This window comes from Dermacentor variabilis, chromosome 2 (assembly GCF_050947875.1).
Source record: "Dermacentor variabilis isolate Ectoservices chromosome 2, ASM5094787v1, whole genome shotgun sequence".
Classification (NCBI taxonomy): domain Eukaryota; kingdom Metazoa; phylum Arthropoda; class Arachnida; order Ixodida; family Ixodidae; genus Dermacentor; species Dermacentor variabilis.
The window spans coordinates 92,828,856-92,850,053 of record NC_134569.1 but is presented as its reverse complement, the minus strand read 5'-3'; the positions used below and the strand labels follow the sequence as shown (position 1 = coordinate 92,850,053).

The window sequence follows — 21,198 nt, the reverse complement described above, 5'->3', positions numbered from 1 at the left end:
TGTACAGCCGAAAGTTATCGTAATTCTGATTCGTTACGTCAAGAAATAAAAGGAACAATGACGTCGCAATGTTCCGATCAAGAGCCAATGCGTGGCTAGCAGGTTAGAGGCACACAGTAAGTGGGCACCTTCTACGCCATTTATTGCATACCCTTGCCTTAATTTCTTCCTCGAATTTATTCAGGATCATGTGCAGACATAATTCGAGGCACATGTGCAGGGAAGGAACTACGTTCCAGGTGTGCTTGTTTTTTCTTCAAGTCACTGAAAGAAGCATGCAAACGAGAGAAGAACGAAGAAGAGACCATATTTCAACAGCAGGAAACCCTAAGATCTCTTTATTAGATATATCGAGATATATATATTACATGTATACATAATATATATAGATATAGGAATATTGTATAAGCTTTGTTTTGCTTTTTGTATTCTTGGGGAGGAAACGGAGAGGGAAATGGTTGATCCCAGCTCCTTTTCAACTGGCCTTTGGAGCGGGGTCTCATTCGTAGAAAGCACCCATCGTAGGCTGCGCCAATTTCGTTTTGTTTCCAGCTTTTCTTCCTTGGTCACTACACACTCGTAGGTAACCAATGAAAAAAATATATACAGTCCTTAAACAACCGGAAAACAGTACGCAATGATGAACACGAAAAGAGCTGGCTGTAGGAGCTAGTGCCGAAGAACAACACTGACGCTGACCAAAGCGCGCGAAACCATGACCTCCGAGAATACTGAAGCCCCCTTACACAACACCTGACCTCGGGCCGTTTCCCGGAGGCCACGTTGAAACTATTCACTTTAATACATAGATTGCCTGAGGGCAGTCTGGGCGATGCACTTGTCAAGCCTTAATGAGAATCGTGAGTATAGTGCCCCACTTTTCCTTGGCTTCGCCATTGGCTCCACTCGTCACATGTCCGTAGCTTTCTCGATGTTTTTGATGTTAAACAAGAACGAGAACGTGAAACGACAACAGATTGCTTAATTATAACATTCACGGTGGGAGGACTAGTTGCTACCGTAATTCTAAAAGACTCCGCGAGCGACGCTCATGCAACAATGCTAAAAATCTCTTTTAAAAGAAAATGGAGTGTAAGACGTGCTTACGCTAGTAGTCAGGTCGTGCCGCAAATTAATGAAAATTCAATTAATTCTCATCATGCTTACAATCTACGAAGCGATAGAGACGGCTACAGTAACACCAGCCCAGATTTCCCTCCAGCGATCTCTGCATGAAATACTGTGATGCTGACGACGTCTTCGCCTGGCAGCGCGCCTCACAATAACTGCAAAGTTTGGCTATAGAGATCTCTAGTTTATCACAGGCACAATTTGACTAAGCACCAAATGCTGTTCGGAGCGACACCGCTCCTTCAGAGGGTATCGACGGCAGATCAGGTATACTCTGCACACAACCGTTGATTGCATTTTTTTTTCCTTATGTCCCTGCCACCACGTACTTTAGACCACTGAATGTTAGATTAGACTGTTTGACACGTTTTAGTTCGTCGATTTGTTTCCTGGATAAACCGCTGTGACATGGTCTTGTCTAGAGTTTAATCATGCCAGAAACACTGCATTCTTGTTAAGTTTACCGTTAAGTGCAAATGGTGGTTTAAACGTCACGAACTTTAATACCAGACGGTAGCTACAACTCAGCTTGAAGTAAGTGCAATATTAAAGCGAGAGTTATTCCGGGTAAACCGATGTAATAAATGACAGCAAAAAAATGCACTGCACCAATGAAAAATAGAGCAGCTAAAAATGGTAAACAAATACCACTGCTGCATTGCCATATCAGCAAATGTACCTGATGTGCAGGTTAAACACTGTGGTCTCAAAAAGAAAGAAGTGTGACAAATGGAAACGTACAGAAATATACAGAAGTCACCGATCGATCGTTTCTCATGCTAAAGATAGACTAAGCGTATATTTTATGTTTCAAGCAAATCTCTAACTTCGAATACTTGCACGTAACAGGGGTGTTATATTCTACAAAATATTCCTTAAAAAGCTTTATATTCGCCAGTAAACGCGTAAAGCTGTTTGCATCAACATAGGCAACAAAAGAAATATTCCCATTTTTACCGTAGCAGTATCGGCGAGCCAAGTTAGCCTGAAGAAACAGCTAAAGCATTTCCTTCAAGTGTTAAGAACGCCGTTGAAGTATCGTCTGTTTGCACAATAACACACAAACTTCACATCTTACATTCGTGTCGTAAATTACACAATGCACAATCACAAAAGCTCCTTTTCTTTTGTTTGCTGCTGTGAAAATAAAAACAAAAACTTTCTTTAAGCTCATTCCCTCGCTCAGTCCAACATCTGAAAAGCCGCGCGTTTTTCGACATTTCGTCAGTTCTCCCAGCCCGACCATTCCCTGGTGGGACGACAGCGTCTCAAGTTAGGATAACAGAAGTGCGCAACGTTATCTCTCGCATCAGTCATTCGGCGGGCATATCACTTGGAGGAGAGCTTTATTGAACACACACCCATCTACCGCTGAACAACTTCGAAATCAATGTTTTCGGGCCACCTGCAAAGAAGAATGGCTGTGCGATGCCCCCATATATCACCGTCTGCATGTCCAAAAGTTGTTTTTTTATGTCGATAGAAAAAACACGTCGATACCGGTGAGCGCTAATAATCACTACCTGTGGTGCTGCTTGGAAAGCTAAAGCTACGATAGCCTACTGTGTACAAACGCGCTAAGCTCTCTATAACGTTTCCTGCCAGGAGCATCGACTTCAAGTTCTCTCGCTTAGCCACAGGCGTGGGCATGGCATATGTGTATTGTCGAGTAAGAGAAGGTGAAGTGTAGTGCTCTATTCTTCTGTAAGAGATAGTACATATGCATATATATCGTGTGAAATCTCACGAATACGAGTGTAAAGTGTCGTGCGAGAAGACTAAATACGCGTGGCGGCTTCTGGACAGTGGTAGCCGCGACGAAAAACGTGTGGTCAAGAGTTGTGTCGCGCTGTGAAGAAACCGTGCGGGAGGGCGCGCGTCTCGTGGACGTAAACGCGAAGCGTGCGGTCGTGCGTCTCGCGTGTGCGCCGGTGCTGAAGGATTCGTGCTCGGTGATCGAGGACGCGTGGCTGGGCACAGTCACGCCGCTGTCGCACATTCACCTGGTTATAGCGTAGAGTACAAAGACAAATGCGAGCCAACAGTGTGTTGCTCCGCGCGGTTGCTCCACTCGGAAGTAACGTCCGCGTAGAAAACTGGCGGCAGCTCACCGCGCGCGCAATCCGCTTGATTCCTGGTGGCTTTCTGTACAAAGTGTGGTCGTTTTGTAGTGCTACGTTCCAGTTCGCTAGCGCGACTGATAGAGTATGCGAGTGGGAAATCAGTTTACCCGCCGGGCCGCGCGGGGTCACGGCCCAGCTGTGATGAAAGCATTCGAAACAAACCAAATTCAAATATTTGAATGCAAGACTGCGATCTAGAAAACTGGACTCGGGATCTGACTTCGTCGACAAATGCGTGAAAGTTTGCAGGAATTCTCACTTCCGGACACGAGTTCCTGCGCCTGAGGATGTTAATATTATATAGCAGAATGGTTACGAACTTTTAATGCGAAAGCATTATATGCCCGATAGAGCGACAATGCGTTGTAGTCGGAGTGACCGAAAGATGGCACCAAAAACAGCCAACGGTGCAAAAAAAAAAATGCTCAGACTGATGTCAAATTTCTTAGGGAACTTCCTGCAAACAAAGTAAATTAATACCTTCGAAAACAAAGGTTAGCGTACTAGTGTATGCCTATCTGGGTGGGAATAGAACCAGGGCCTCCTGGGATGCGAAACGACCGTGCTTCCCGCCACGGCGGGTGTACCCGGTTCTGGGGGACTGAAGGTGTGGCCTAGTGCGTGCGTCATTGGACACGTGACGGCGTAGCCAATGGGGTGGAGGTGGCGCCACGTCATGAGTGTATAAAACGAGCGCGTTCATGACGTTCCGAGGTCTACAAACGGTATAATACTTTCGCATTCCTACAGGTAAGCAGCCTTAGGTGCCGAATTTTTTTATTTTCTTTCTTGTCATCCAACGACAATTTCACCTTCGATTTATTCTGTGCTGATCCCTGATTATAGCAAAAATAAAGGCAGCTATGAATTTATTTGTATCGCTTCTTTGGTCTTTCGCTTGATTCCGGTCGCAGGTGTTGCCGGAAAATAGCCTACAATAGCGTATCCTAACGTGTCAGGCATTTTCTTTTCTCAAGTTCACAACTGTCCAAATAGTAATGCTTGTGCGAATAGTAACACACAAGTTATTTCGACACTCTATGTCGACCACGAGATTAGCTGGAGCGCATTCAGAGCGTGAAAGTGCGTGTTGCTTGGGTTTTTTTTTTTTAATTTTGAAGACGTCTCTGTCATGCGCTAAGTGTCGTTGAGGCACTATTTAAGCCCTAACGCGATACACTTTTGGTCAATCAATAACGATCGCACGGTTCAGGCTTTCCGAGAAGCGAACAACGTGTCAGCCCCCGCAAACGCAAACATCTGTGCGCCAACTACCATAAGGAACCCCAGAGTACGGAATGTCACTGCTATGATAGCAGCAAACACAGGTGCACAAGTTTGGACACTTCTAGTTGAACGTCCTGAGTGGGGGCTGATCAAAGCAATGGCCACTTGTCGACCCCTTTAGTTTCACGGGAGGCTGGTAAAGCATGGCAAAAATGTGGACATTTTCACGCTGGGAACGTACTCCGACCGCGTTGCTCCTTCTTCGCACGCACTTGTGGTCACTAACATGAAAGGGAGCTCCCGAGGAGAGGCGGTCTGCACTCAAAGTAAATTGATGTCAACGCCGCGAATGCTCCCGGTATACTTGACGTTGCAACATGCAAAATGGACCACGCGATTCTGCCGAATGCGCTCTGGCCTGATGTAGCGCGGCTGCGAGAAATTCATGCATCAGTTTCCCGAACCGAATTTCTCGATCAACTTTGACTACTTCATTAAAATTTAGGTTGCGCTGTAGTGGTATCCGTAGATTCAGTCAAGTAGTGTGGTGTTTGAAGTGATCGCAGATCTCGCAACGCGTTTCGTTTAGGGCCTCGACTATGTTCAGATGCTGGCTTTGCGGTTTCTCTCGATATTCGCAGGCGGTACTACTCTGTTTTTGTGCGAGCGTTTCGCCTTTTACGCCAGGGATCCCATAGACCAACCCCGGTAGTGGAGAACTGGTTCTCTTGTGTGAAAAGTAAAAGGGGAGAAACATCACCTGACTAGAAGTTTCTGCAACGTTCCACAAAAACCTTTTAAAGCGAAACACAATAAATTATCTCCCCGTTGCTTGTGACAGCATATGTGAAGAGTAATTTCCCTTTGTGCTGATACCTTCAACAATGGTTCGCACTGCTTTCCACAAAAAAAAAGGAAAGAATGTCATCAAGGAGAACCAAAAGTTCATGACCGTATGACAAATGTTGATGGCGTGCGTAGTTAAATATATCACCGAGGAATAGTCTCTGTGTGCGAATGCGTGGTGATAGTCACATAGAGTATTACATGTCTGGCAATGGGCACGATGTTTCTTTTTCATTTTTTTCCTTTTTCAGCCCGTTCCGACGACTGCTGGCTCCTCCGTCAAAACAAGCGTGATCCCTGATAAGAGCACGTCTGCAGACGCGGAGTTTCGGCGCCTAGACGCCACCTCTTGTTGCCTGAGCCACCTGAAAAAAAGAACAAAATGAGAGGGGGCGATACTGAGAAGAGGCCTCTTTCCTATCAATATATTTATTCAGTGCGGATATATATATATATATATATATATATATATATATATATATATATATATATATATATATCTGCACCCAAGTACGGGGTAGAAAATGGCACGGCTACGTTTTAATGAGCTTTAAGTTGTCGTCGCTTTTTTCCTCGAAAGGTATCACTTTATATGTTAGACAAGGCGTCCTGAATTATCGTCTTGTTCTTGCTGTGAACCAGATGAGGACATATAACATCTTTTAAGTTATCAGATTCTCGGTAGAGGCGAGAACTCTGCGTAAAGTTTGGAACAATAAGAAGGTCATGCAGTCTGGTTAGGTACTATACTTTGACCGTTGTCCGCGGAATGCCTCAAGGATGAGTGCTCAGCCCGACCCTTATTTAATGTTGCCCTTATTGGCCTTGCGGAAGTAATTTTTGATACGGTATGCATCAGTACCTACACCGATGACATATGCTTATAGGTGCCCAGAGTCATGCGACCGCAAATTCATGCAAGATGGCAGCGATCTGTTTTTGTTTTTTTTCGCGTCTCAGTACCTGCAGTGCCAAATACTGCAACTGGCCACAGATAAGTGTCCTGTGATCGCGTTGACACGGAAGCTTGTGTGTCGGTATCCGATTATTATCAACGACAATTTCATTCCAAATGTGACCCACCATATATACCTGGGCGTTGTCATTGACCGCGGTGTTTCATGGTCGAAGCATGTGGCAATGTTACAGACGGAATTAGCTGGACTTGCTCAAGTTTTTTTTTTTTTTTGCTTTCTGGCCGGTATGAAGTGGGGCTCATCTGAGAATTTCCCAGGCTCTCTACGTCGGCTACATTCTGTACAGCCTGCCAGTTTTATCAAGTATGAGCCGGTCATGTTTGCGTACGCCGGAAAGTGCCCAGGCACAGATGCTGAGAACACGTGTAGGGGCTCCACGTTGCACCTCAACTTACGGTACGTTAGAGGAAGCTCGTGTCACCCCTATACCATGTCTTTCTACGATGCGAACCTCTTCGAGTATTCCTGCGGCTGCTGTGCCGCCACCGACACCACCCCTTATCGACACTTCCGGAAATATCGTGGTTGTTCGCTTTTTTGAGAGCCAATAAATGCCAAGAATTACTTTTCCCCTACTGACCTTCCACGTATGGCTCCAGAGGTAATGTCCAAAATACGGGTACGTCTTTCAATTTCGGTAATTTCAAAAAAAAGTCGAGGATACCTACCGTGGACCTCAGAAATCTAACACTTGAATATATGTCAAAAGAGTATGGCTTATCGGTGAATGTGCATACAGACGGATCGATCGCGTCGCATGCGTCTGGTGCGGCTTTCGTCGTGCCTGCTCATCATCATTCGACGAGACGACGCCAGCATCCACAGAACTAGCGACAATCAGATAGGCAGTACAATATGTTTCGCGACAGCCTCCCCAAGCATGCACAGTCTTCAGTGACGCGAAATCGGCTCTGCAACTACTTAGAATTGTTATGAAAGCAAGCTCTTACAGAGTGTTGGGTCTTCAAACTGCCGAGCTATGCACTCTAGCGGAACAGAACGGCCACGACATCACATTTCAGTGGATTTCCAGTCACTGTGGTATACGCGGCAACAAAATGACCGACGCCGAAGCGAAGAAGGCAATCGAAGAACTAACTCCCTGGGCCACACGTTAAAGGGCAACTCCGGCGTTTTTTTAACCATATTAGGATATTGTCATTTTCAAATGGCATTGACAGCCCTGTCACCGGTACGTTGGTTCGATTTGCTTAGAAATTCATCAATAATATTAAATAACCAATGAACGATATACCGAAACGGAAACGGGTAGCTGCTTCGTGTGACGTCAAGTTGAGTCGATGACGTCAGATCTTACACTACCATATTGTAAACAGGCAGGACGCGTGCTAAACACGCAGTACGTAAGGCGCTGACGCCAAAGAAGCGAAGCTGATGATATTTCCTGACGACACAGGGAGCTTTTACAGATTTCCCGAACTCGACAGGGGCGATTTCAGCAACGATTTCAGCGACAGTAGCGGCCTAGTCTCTGACGTCACAAACACAGGGTGGCCAGCAAAACTTTATGAGTCGGGAACACAACTAATTTTTAAAATTCCTTTTAGGGAAAATTAAATGAAGCAGCTATATTGCTTGGCACATATAATCAGAGTGCAGAAGGGAACGCATATTCAAAATTTTATGAAGATCATTGGACATTGAAAAATCGCCGGAGTTGCCTTTTAGACTTCAAAAGAACTTCAGTTTGGCCTAGTTGGTGTTTACTGCATAGCATATTGACCGCAAATAAAGACGGGGACAGTGGAAGAGAACACACAAACACAACACGGGCTGTACCGCCCGTGTTGTGTTTGTGTGTTCTCTCCCGCTGTCCCCGTCTTTATTTGCGGTCAGTATGATATGCCTTCTAAATCACGTCTTATGGCCATCCAGGCCTTAATTACTTGACTTTTTAGAAAATACGGGCCTGGACGGCAGGCTTTGATTAGTCCAAGTTATTTTCTGTATGTTTTGCATCCTCCTTCCTTCGTCATCGCCATCCATCATGCGCCTCTTTCTTCCCTCTTCCCTTTCCCCCAGCGCAGACTGGTTGGCTAGTGGAACGTACCTCACGCCGACTCTGTCTCTCTCGCTCTACAGACTTTGAAAGGACGGCATTACATGTTGTGCGAATTTTCCTTGAAATGCGACGACAAGTTAGTCAGAATGTGCATGTGGTTCAACATCCGCACATCATTCTTTTTTTTTCTTCAAACCTCGCATTTTAACTTCATAGTATTTTATGCGTCGGTTAGCACTTTAAAAGTAATTTTTGAATATTCATAGTGGCCTGGCCCCCTATAGAAGCAGAAAAGAAAAAAGAATGCTTCCCAATTCTCCACCTGCTCTCTCACATGAATCTAATCATATTTAATCCTGATTAACCATTCTGTTTTATTCAATTTGGTGCCAGGTGCGATGCCAGTTTCGTTGCACCTATTAACATGTGATGTTGCTGGACTACTTTGGCAACATTTCTTTCCGCATTTAGAAGAGAGAACAGAAAGTGCTAAGGCAAACATAAGAGTGGTTGGACGCAACTATCGTTCAGTAGCAGCAAGAATTGTTGCCTAGAATAGGTTGATAAATTCGAGCCTCCTAGCAGGCGCCTAAGCTAAAAGAACCTTTCCTTTGCTTGACGCTTTAGGAAACTGAACGAAATCCCATCGACCTTGCTAGATCCGTCTTAGTGGGAAGTGAAGCAAGCGAATGCCAAATAAATAGCCAGTGCAAGAAAAGGCCTAGCTGCACCGAATACGAGCGTTCGACTTTCCTTTCCATTGTCGCGAGAGTGAATGAAGCGCTTCGCATCTCGTTTGTCCTCTTCACCCTGCAGATCTCAAGAACTCCAAGAAGTCCTTCGGGTCTAATCAATTACGTGGATTACAGCTTGCAGCAGTAATGCTGTGGCATACCAGTCAATTCGTATCCATTCCCTTTGATCTGTGGACTGTGTTCGTCTAGCAGATTTGGCCAGGGACCGAATGTTCTGAGGTAGAGTCAAAACAAGCTCATTTTGCATACACCAACAAAACATGCCGCCTTGCATCGAATCAAATGAACGAACACTTACCCGCGGACAAGAGGGTTTAGCTTATACTCAATGAAGGAGATTCGTCACTTAGCAGTAAAAAGCACTTCCGATTTTGATTGTACCATTTCAGACCTTTTCATCTTTTTTGTTCGATCTTGAAGTCACATGTCCACAACATGTACTGATTAGTGCTGGAAGTTCTATCCTTCAGGATCACTGCAGCAGGATTCGTCACGAACTCCCAAAAGTCGCGCAGAGTTGCCGCCGGCCCTCATGTGATGTAATATAAGTTAGCCGCACAGACAAAGGCTGAAGGTACAGCCTTCATTCGTCATTGCATATATTGTTAATCGCAGACCATGTAACATGCGTCGTGCCTTTACTTGTGGAATATATCAGCATGCCAATTGCTGGCATAGTCATTGGTGAGCTAGGATAATGAATTTCGCGTAACAAGCGGTTACCATAAGTCACTGACCAAATCACCGACGTCGACACCAAGCCTTAAAGGCTTTTGTGAAGTTCGTGCGCCAGAGCTGTCCGGATTTGAATACAACCAGTCTCCACGTAGTACTCATATTAAAGCAATCATTTTTTGTAGCCATTTCACACCGCACACGCAACTGGCCAGCTCCTCAAATCGGCAGTGTTTGTCTGAGGCCGCGAAGCAAGCGAACGAGGAAGGCACCCGGAAGTGAAGAAAATCGCGAGCCGAAGGAGCGATAGTACGAAGGAGCGCGCTCAGAGCGCGGCAACGTACCGCCCTCTAGAGGAATGTAGAGGTAACGCTGAGCAAAGTGGAGAAGCGTCGCGGAGGAAGGAGGTAGGTGGATGCGCGCTGGGTTGACCTCTACTGGCAGTTGTTACTGGTTTTCTTTGCGATGCACGCGTAACGAGTTCGTCTCGTGGGAACGTCGTCCTCGCGCGCCGTACGCTGTGTGCGCGAGTGAAAACGTGCGACGGTGAGTTCAGGATGGCGGCTAAATCTGACGTGCGCAAGGGCAGGCAGCGCGCTGTATTCCGTCGCGCGCGTTGCAACACGGCACCGGAGGAGGGGACGAAGCGGGGGCGGTGCACTTCGGCCGCGCGCACTTTATCTTGAAAGTGATCTGCTTTGTGTGCACAGTTTATCTGGGCCGACGGCTCGTAGCTTTGCGTGCGCTGTGTTCTCAACGCCAAGTTTCCGTTGAAGCGATAGACAGCCCGAAATTTCACGTCGCTCGCTGCTGCTGCCGCCATTCCTCACGCCAGCGTTGTGACAGCGAGTGTGTGCGGTCATCGAGTGCGGACAATTGTTGTTCGTCTGTGCACGCTGACGCCATTCTAGATAATCTAGATAGTAGTAAATGTTTACAACGGGCTGTGCGTGGCGCTGCCGTGCGAGCCCTGTCTCGAATACGATCTGTGATCCGCAGAGTGTAGGTGCCAAGGCGCACCGAAGGCCGATAGCCGATAGCGTCGTCTGCCCTATAGCACCTCTGCGCTTGCACGTCACCTGCGTTCACGAAGCAAGACTTCACGGTAACTTTTTTTTAAATATTTTTACTTCATCTTCCATTGCACAGAGCAGATGGCCCCACACTTGTGATTCACCATTACAGTTCGTCTTCTCCTTTCCATCAAACATAAGCTTCAATTTACGATTTACACAAGGAAAACCAAAGAGGCGTGAGGCTGATTGAAGTTCAATGTTTTTTTACAAGTCACTCGACCTTTTCGTAAACTTTTGTTACACAGCACATTCTTAACTTAATAAAAGGAAATAAAGCGGGAATAAGAAATAAATTATTATTTCACAGGCTTATATCGGAAGCTTCGAGAATGCAAATATGTACAGGGTACGCCGCTCCACTTATGCCAGGTGCTGTCACGGTCAAGAAATTGAGAATGTTTGCCATTTTCTGTTGGAGCGCTCGAAACGCGCCGAGGAAAGAAAATCGTTAGCGATAAAACTAGGAAGCTTGGACAAACCCTCCCTTACAATGAGAAAATTACTTGGACCGTTGTGACTGAGTCATCTCCAGCAAAAAAGCAATCATATTCTTAAAATACTCTTTAGCGGACATAGAGAGTTTATGATAAGGAGTGACGTTCAGTTATATATAAAGTGACGTGCTCATGCTCTGTAGTGTGGACAGAACTTAAACAAGTAAAACTCTTGCTTGGGCTAGTTGGTTCATGCTTGAAGTAGTAGAGGCAAGGCGCAGAAGACCAGGACTCAAGAAGAAGAACACAAACGACAGGACCGGCGCCGGTCCTGTCGTTTGTGTTCTTCTTCTTGAGTCCTGGTCTTCTGCGCCTTGCCTTTACTACTTGAAGAACTTAAACGGAGGTTTCTGTTTAGACCTACTATTTATTTAGCACACGGAGAGCTCTCGCACCAATGTATAACTCTACACATTGTGTATATCATTCTCGTAGCGACACGGACAGACATCAGTAATCTCTCCGTTGCAGATGTTGTTAGCGTTATTAGTTTCCCTTATTTTTTATTCATTCAGTTAGTTTAGTATTACCGTTTGTTCGTTTATTTCTTGCTGTAGAACATAGAAAAACGGAGTAGCCGAGGTATTCCTTACCTCAATTTCTCCATAGAAACCCATGTATAACAGAACGGAACAGTAAAATAATTCAGCGACGATTTAGAGACAAATGCGAAAGATATGCGATAGCATTACGTCCAACCTCTTTTGGGTTCCGCATCCATGATTTAAGCCGAGGTCCCCTCATGGTATAGTGTTCTTCGGGAGTTCAATCGACAGTCGTCCTACCTTTTCGAGAAGCGAAGTGTAGCTGACGGTGGTGCGGAGCAGACCACCCGCAGTTGCTATATATATATATATATATATATATATATATATACATATATCCAGCCGCGAGTTAAAGCCCCGTGTGGCGAAAGAGTGCAGGTAATGCCCGGATGGGGCTCTACAGATGGACTTAAAGTGCGTTACCCAGGTCCCAGAATGGAACGCCCACAGATAACGATCGATTGCCGACTGCCAGGTTACGAAGCAGCGCTGAATGTAGGAAAATACCGGCGTTTTGAAAACCAGCGACCAAAATAAGTAGATCTGAGGGGATATACTTTTTGTTAGTTACAACGATATATATATATATATATATATATATATATATATATATATATATATATATATATATATATATATATATATATATATATATATATATATACACAAAGGGTTTCCGCAAGACCCGTAGGTATAACATTCGAAAAAGAGAAAAGACGAACGTTATGTCGTATGTTGTTACTGACGTTTCGGCCGGAGGACCGGCCTTAGTCGGAGTGAGTGCAAGTGTAGTCGCGTCACAGTAATATATTTAGACACCAGACACTTATCACTTTGTCCCACACGAACATGCGCATAATGCGACCCTAGTCACACAAAATGCAAAACGAGTACATGGTGAAAAAATGCAGAAATAGCCAGGCAGTTCTAGAAAACATAGCAGATAGGAAGCGTCACCACATGTAATCCCATAATCATGCGGTGCTAAAGAAGCACAAGCTGCACACGAGTAAAGAGAAAATGAAGGCTAGCGCTGTATTACGCACTGCAGCAGAAAACAGGATTTCAAAACGCACACTCGGAGAGATTTAACAGCGCACACGTGGACAAAAACCGGTATATTATCCATGATAGAAACCACAACTTTCTATCGTCTCAAAATTGCCATAGTCACGCCCGTAGCATCAGTCGACATGCGACCCGTGCAACTTATGCCATAGCCGTATCTGCCAGCCCGCCGGGGGCAAATCTAAGCTATCCCAACACAAAAAAAAAACTCGTACAAAAGACCCCCGTGAGCTTTGGCCCTTGCCTATGAACAAGCTGCAATTGACTAGCCCATTACCGCTCTCACACTGAGCGCCGTATTAAAGTTCATACTGGAATTAAATAATTTTTAATTTAATGGCAGCCATGACGTACAGGTCACTGGTACTTCTATTGGAACACGGATTGAGTCGAATTATGCAAATATTTTCATGAGCATAGTGGAAAAGTAATTTCTTGAAAACTGCACCCGAAAACCTTTTTAATATAGGCGTTTCATCGACGACGTGTTTCTGGTGAGGCCCCGTGGTGAATCGGCACTGTTATTGAAGGCAGCTTTATTGCTGCCTTCAATAGCGTTCACCCGAGCATGGAGTTTTCACATAACCACTCAACTTCAGAGATTGACTTCCTAGATGTAACAGTGCCAATAACCTGAAATAATCTGACAACCAAACTATTCAAAAAGCCAACGGACAGGCGCCAATATCTCCATTTCCAAAGTAGGCACATTCGTCATTGTAAAACCGCAATCCCCTATAACCAGGCACACTGTTTTAGGCGTATATGCTCTGAACAAAGAAACTTCGATGCTAACTGCGGAGAGCTAAAGCATACACTCGTGGACCACCAGTATACTCTAAGAAGATTATTAATGACGCAATAAAATGAGTCAGTAACTTGAAAAGGGAAAATATTCTCGTAAAGTGAAAGCCGGCGGCGACCACTCCGCCAACTAACCTTATTTTGACGCAATCAGCGTCAATTTGGATTGTTTCCGCCATTCTCAAACTGCGTCAAAATATTATACGCCAAAGTGAAAGACTTCGAACAATTTTTTCCAGAGGCACCGCGAGTAGTGCACCAAGGCTCAAAAAACATTCGCGATTGGATAACTACTTCTAAAATCGGCGTCCACGTATCTGCAGGTTGTAGTCCATGCAGCAAGTCACGCTGTAAAATATGTCCACATACGCTAACTACAATACCAGCGGAAAACTCGGCTTCAAACTTCGCGCTCCGCATCAAAGGCAGCTTCAACTGTGACACGTTCAACGCCATCTATCTGCTTGAGTGTGGTACGTGCCACCTACAATAGATTGGTCAAACATAAACGGCGTTAAGAATCCGATTTACGAGTCATCGTTCTCACGCAAAGCATTTCCCACACCTTCCGCTGTCAAAACACCTATGTACGACTGGACGCTCTTGCGATGGCACAAGAGTCATCATCATCATCATCATCATCATCATCATCATCATCACCAGCAGCAGCAGCAGCCTGGTTACGCCCACTGCAGGGCAAAGGCCTCTCTCATACTTCTCCAACTACCCCGGTCATGTACTAATTGTGGCCATACTGTAATGTACTTGAGTGACCGTACTGTAATCTGGTTTTCCTTCCCACCAAGGTAGTTTAGTCCACGAATCTTACCTCGTACACAAATACAACGCTCTTTCTTGTGGTATTAAAGAAAACATCGAAAAACTAACCTGTATCGCTAATTCAGATTGACCAGTTTATGCATATCTTTTTACTTGTGCGCGTGCTCACGGTGGCCTTTTGTACGAGGTGGGTTTCTATGTTGGGATAGCTTACATTCGTGCCCGGTGGCTGGCAGCTGTGGCTATGGCATAAACTCCACAGCTCGCATGATAACTGATGATACGGGCGTGACTATTGCAATTTCGAGACGATAGAAAGTTTTGGTTTCTATCATGGATAATATACCGGTTTTTGTCCACGTGTGCGCTGTTAAATCCGTCCGTGTGTGCGTTTTGAAATCCTGTTTTCTGCTGCAGTGCGTAATACAGCGCTAGCCTTCATTTTCTTTTTACTCGTGTGCAGCCTGTGCTTCTTTAGCACCGCATGATTATGGGATTACATGTGGTGACGCTTCCGATTTGCTATGTTTTCTAGAACTGCCTGGCTATTTCTGCATTTTTTCACCATGTACTCGTTTTGCATTTTGTGTGACTAGGGTTGGATTACGCGCATGTTCGTGTGGGACAAAGTGACAAGTGTCTGCTGGTGTCTAAATATATAACTGTGACGCAACCAAGGAGGTTTCATTTTTCGTAAAATCTCCTTGGACCCAACTACACTTTCATTCACTCGGAGGAAGGAAGGCCGGTCCTCCAGCAGAAACGTCAGTAAAAACATACGCCACAACGTTCGTCCTTTTTTCCTTTTTTGAATGTTTATATGAAACGATTATGAAGCGAGAAAGCATAAAGCAATTTAAGTGTTGCGTTTAAATGAAATTTATAAATAATACGCAAATCCTAAATTAATAAGGACAATGAAGACAACTTGTCGAACCCACGTCTTCCGCATAACGTGTGTGGTACTTTAACAATTTGGCAGCGGCCATTCTCCCGTCCGCTTTCTTGTGCATTTGTGCATGTGTTACAGTTCTAGCCCTGAGAGGGTTAGCTAGCGCCACTCACAACCACGGCGGCGGATGTGAAACATCTATCGAATATTGCTCCTCCCTCTGTGACAGTTCGTGAAGAAGAAGACGTTAACAGCCAGCACACGATGCAACTGGACCCGGTCAGAAGAGGAAGAAGAAAGTTAAAAGAGCCTCCGCCATGGACTGCGTTCTAACGCTAACTTGCTCGCGGCTTGAAGTAAAAATGATCGCGGCCAACGACGAAACACGAGTGTGTTTAGAATATTTATAGGAGTTACTGTTAGAACACAGTCCATGGCGGACGCTGTCTATTTCACTTTCTTGTTCCTCTTCTGACCAGGGCTAGCTGACGGAGCTGGTGGTTAGCCTCTTCTTCTTCACAAACTATCGCTTGGGAAAAATAAATATTCAATAACATAGTTTCAACCACAGGCGTCGCATTATGCGTGAGCTTGGGACCGGGCTACAGGTCAGTAAAGACTCGCACGTTATCTCGGGGCATCAAGTTTGCCAAATTCAAGGTGCTCGCATTGCAATAATCGAGTAACAAAATCATAAACGGCTCGGTTCTCAATGGAGACCTTGTTTCTATTAAATTAAAAGCCGCAGACAAGATTTAGCTTAACTTTTCACGATGAGAGCGACCGAAAATTTTTCGGGCTAGAACAAATTACTTCAGCTTTTTATTTTGTTCCTCGCTTTCCTTTGTTTTTCAGTTGTATCTTCTTAGTTTGTTCCAGTTCCATGATTTCTTTCTTTCTTTTCTTCATTTACACTTTGAAGAGACAGCACGTTCGACGCTTTTATTGTGCCCTCGAGTGCTCATAGTATAGTGAACTTGATGGATGGGGCGAGCACGCAAGAAGAATCAAAAGCAGTGCAACATAAAATTTAGTGGGGGAGGCAAAGCCCACGAAATTGTTAAAACCTGTTTTCTCGATTTTTTCATTCACTACAGGACGGCAGAACTTGGGATGAAGGTTCCTCGTGTTTATTTTCATTGCACAACATCTCCTGACGCAAGCAAGAAATTATAGGAAAAATAAAATAATTCTAACAACGCAACCCCATGGATATGTACCAGGCCAGACATTAAACCGAGCAGTCATCGGTCTGGATTAGCCCTGCTTGAATTTTCGTCACTCTCGTTCGAGGCTTCTTTTCTACAATTCACTCCCCCAGATTTCACTCTTGTCTGTAGTGCGATATATACAGTATAGCCTATCACGTCGTCAAGGACAATGACAAAAAAAAAAGATCTTATTACACTTCTCGACTCGGATGCACGCCTAATCTAAAAAAAGAAACGTCAGAGAATTTTACAGTCATAAAACGCAGCTTACAGCTTATGTGAAACACGCAGTGATGGGCACGACTGTTCTCGAGGACAGTGAATAGCTCGCAAGAAAATAGTAATAATATTAATAAATAAGCAACTTTAGGCACTCTAGATCCCATAGACGGTTCGTGATGGGCGATGTACCCGGAGAATATCACTTTTTCGTGCAAAGTTTGGGGAAACGTGTCCGGGCGTTAAACGATGACTGCGCAGATGCGTCACTGCGGATTAAATCTTGCCGCGCTCTGCCTGAGACCGGATTAAACTGCCACACATTGAACTTTTTTTCGTTTTTTTTTTACAGGGGGAAGAGCGTGTCTCGCAAGGATTCTGTTTTGCATCGTCAACGAATTTTTATTTTCTTATTCCTTTCACTCCACTACATCTCCACAGCATGCTTTTTCTTTCTTTCTTTTTTTCTCTCTCTCGATACGCCGAAAATTATGGCCATGCAATCGGCTCGATGAGCCGAGAACGCATAGAAGAGATCGGCTTAGCGCATGGCGATTCTCGCTCAAGTTTGCAAATGATTACTGTCGTTTAGTGGAAACTGCCGCCTCGTTTCTTTCGGCTCGCCGCCGTGCCGTTCACTTTTCGCATAAGCGCTCAGCGAATTCCCCTCTGCAGTCTCCCAGCTGCTCCCTTCTTGTCGCCCCTTCCCCTCCGGCACTGCGGTTCATTTTCTCTTCGGCAATCAAGTCCAGCTGCGACTCCTCGGGAAAAGTCGGTTGCGCGTCCCCGCCCTTCTTTGGGAGTCAAAACTCGCGCTCAAGCGGCCGTCATTAAGGCCGCGCAACGCCCTCGCTATCTTCTTAAGGCGGTGAATGTGGAGCTTCTTTTCTGAACCAGTGGGCCTCGCGCAGTGCGTGATAGGAAATGAACTCTAATTGAACAGCACGAAGTTGAAAGCTTACATTTGACGGGCAGCTGACCATTTGAATATCGAAGGAGGTCTTGGTGTTGTGAAGCGCACAGCGAAAGCTTTAGTTTGGGAGCCCTAGGCGTGCGTATATTAGTGTGATGACCGCGCGCACGGGTATTGCTTGTACCCGTGGGCGCGCCAGGAAGCTTACGCTCGCATCCTCTCGTCAGAAAATTAGAATAGTTCACGTACTCGGGAGTTTAGGAACTGGTGCTTCCTGTTTTTTTTTTTTTTTCAACCTTGCAGATACTCGCGAGATTTTCGAGCCAGATGTTGTGGGCCACAAAGTTCTTTGCAAGGAAGAACGTAAGAGCGGCCGTTACACGTTCCTTAGCCACCATTTCGCCAATGACCGTTTCTACGTTTTCACTCTCCGCAAAGGCTGCGCGGCTATGGCACCGACAGTTGGCTGGTTTTCTTAATAGTCGCGGCTGGCGCGTTTCGCTTGGAGGTGGAATCTAACAGTGTGCGTGCGCCGAGATTCAGTTGCGAGTCAAATCCAGAACCCACATGATCAAAATTAAACCGACGTCACCGTCCCTCCCATCGCCTTTACGGCATCGCGTTTTAGCGAAAGTATAGGTTTGTGGCCTAAGAACGCGCGTACCAATCGACCAAACAGTAAAGCTATCGAGTTTGCACTGTTGTTGCACTTTCATTCGACGTTCCACATTGCGACAGCCGCTTGTGCTCCACTATTTCGACCATGCCTGAAACCATGGGCAAATTAAATGAAAATCGCACGATCCTTCGAATTCTAGAGCATTCTTGTCTATATATACGAGGAGGCCAGCATCCCTCGAGAATTGATTGATTGATTGATTGATTGATTGATTGATTTATTTATTTATTTATTTATTTATTTATTTATTTATTTATTTATTTGAAAACTGGCTGAATAGCACTGAAAGAAATGGAAGATGAGGTTTTAGATCCTGTTTAAAAAATGTCGCGCCTTCACTTTATCGGTTTCGCCACTAGACACGTTTGCTTTTGGCTCGGCTCGAAACGGCCAGTAAGCTCAAATTTTGCTGACGAATCGTTTTCCGGAATGCCTAGATATTTTTTTTTCAAAAACTACGAAGACAAAAAAAAGCGGTGCGTGCCTCGCGCAGTGTCAGCGGGGCTAGCTGATGTGCGAGCGGCACAGACAGCAGAGGTGGTGTCCCAGCTGCCCGTAGAGGCCTCCCTTCCGGCGCCACTTGAACAGCCCTTCCTCGATCAGGTTCTTGCCTGCAAAATATGTGACACATGGCTTTGCATCGGGCCACCGGCCGAAGCACATTGCAAGTGCGGCAACAGCGTTAACGAGGAGCTCTAGCTCTAACCGGGTCTCATGAGATAACAGTAAAGCGAATAAATATTTTTATTATCGGATCACTGAACTATCACGCACAATTTTCATTGTATTTATGAAAAGGTTCAGTTTAAAAAAAGTACTTGGATCGTATTTGGAGATAAGCGCTCGACTTTTTACAAATATTTACTGACTAGGGAACAAATGGACCCATCGTGCTTATTGCACTATAACTTCACAAAAGAGTAAATATTGCTGTTATTTGCATAAACAACTTAATATAACGCATACAGTGAAGCAAAGCGATGTGTTAGCTTACCGCTTGACGTGAAATTGTTACTACATTTACGCGAACGTTGCAAGAGTGATGTTCAGGAGAAACAAAATTTTCTAACATGACATACAATATATATTTATACCAACTTCTACAACTTGCAATCGCACTTGCAACAGATCAATTTAGTAACTTGACATATCTGTTTTCAAGGCGAAGTGGCATAGTTGTAAAATTGATGCTTCGTTCTTCTTCCTTTCGTTCCTGGATTTTGCCGAGCTTTGTTCGGAGAATTTGAGAGCATAACCATTTTATTTAGAAGCAAGCAACGGAATGGTACTGTTCCCGTTCGATATGCTGAGTTTCGTGTAATAGTCAGATAGGATTCCTAGCGAGCAAATTTTGGCATTTAACAGTTACTTTAGTAAGAATGGACCAATCTATGGCAGTTGTGATGAACTCTCAAACATTTCTACTATAACTAAGCGTAGTCCTTTTTAAAAAGTGAGAGAAGCATGTGGTAGGCTTTCTACAATTTCAAATTGCAGTAAAAACGACTGAGAGGAATATATTACCAAACAGAAGAGCACAAACATTTTTTTTACTTGGAAATAAGAAAAAGGAAACGAGCAGAAGGTGTAGGCACTGAGAGAGCATGTGTGTTCATAGGTGAAGCACTAGTGAGTGTCGTACTCCGCCGTACTGCCCAATTAATTCGTTTCAGACAAATACAGCAAATATGGCCACCGTGTGAGCCAATAATAGCAGCCGAAATCGTGCGTGCGACAGACACAAAACGTCCAGAATAACGTGCTGTGTTCAGCCCATTGCGTATATTTTCGTTCTCACTGTGCACTTCAACAATATTTGAACTAGTCAATATGTCCAATGTGATCAATTCAAGTTGTCCTGCCCCCGAATGTTCCTCGGTGTACCTTCTGACTGCTGTAGTCAGAGAAGAAATAACTGCTTCAATGTTTTCACGGACCTAAATGGCAAGTCGTACAGCTGCATGAACTTACAGTTGCTTTCGTGAGGCATGAATTCCTGCATCTCGGCAAGCACTGACCGGACGGTCTCTGCATCCCTGCGCAAGAGAAAGCGATGCACCGTACAACGGCCGCCAGATTTAACATGAAAAATCTAGGCACATCTCCAGCAGTTTAGTTATTTTGTATATATTTACGTACTGCCAATCCCGGTTGGGGTGATAGAAGAAGGGTATATACATTTTGGGAAAGACATAGTGGATACAATATTCACAGAACCCAAAAAGGATGCCTAGCATCATTCATAATCTGATTAGCAGCGATAAATGAGGCACAGGAAATTATACAAAAGCAAGGAGGTATAAACATATTCTGGCCATTAACAGAAAGATAGCGCATTCACAGGGAGAAAAGAACAGCTCTAAAAAAGGAACCATGTCGCAAATTTTTTGTTTGCTATGGTTGTGCAAAACATTTCAAGCGAGAGGATATTTCGCTGTGAATGGATCAAAATGATTATATTCCTAACAAGCACGGTCAGAACGACCAAACACAAAAGGCCTTGAAAGACAGAAGCATTAAGCCAGCGGTTTTAAGGCACCCCAAACAGAAATCTTCAGCACCGTCCGCAAGAGAAAAGGCTCTTAAGGCGTGTGCGGGTTAAGTATGACGGAAGCTGTACACTAAATTTGCTGTGAAACGAAATCACGAAAAAGCTTGAATATCCGAATTTCAACATCATCATCATACCAAGCCATTAGATCTAGAATAATTATTGGCATCAAAGTTTGCGCGTAGGTGTAGGGGTAAAACTATATTTAA

The 21,198-nt window shown here is 44.7% G+C and overlaps 1 protein-coding gene across 1 annotated transcript in view; it reads right to left on the bottom strand.

Moving 5' to 3' along the window:
- Nucleotides 1–1,579: 1,579 nt before the first annotated feature.
- The window catches only part of LOC142572320 (regulator of G-protein signaling 7-binding protein-like), a 126,670-nt gene continuing 107,051 nt past the window's right edge, over nucleotides 1,580–21,198 (bottom strand). The window contains exons 5-7 of the mRNA XM_075681330.1: nucleotides 20,410–20,474; nucleotides 18,923–19,049; nucleotides 1,580–5,692 (exon numbers count right to left, since the gene is read on the bottom strand). Of these exons, the coding sequence (XP_075537445.1) occupies nucleotides 18,943–19,049; nucleotides 20,410–20,474 (172 nt within the window). The 3' untranslated portion in view covers nucleotides 1,580–5,692; nucleotides 18,923–18,942. The remainder of the gene's footprint in view (nucleotides 5,693–18,922; nucleotides 19,050–20,409; nucleotides 20,475–21,198) is intronic.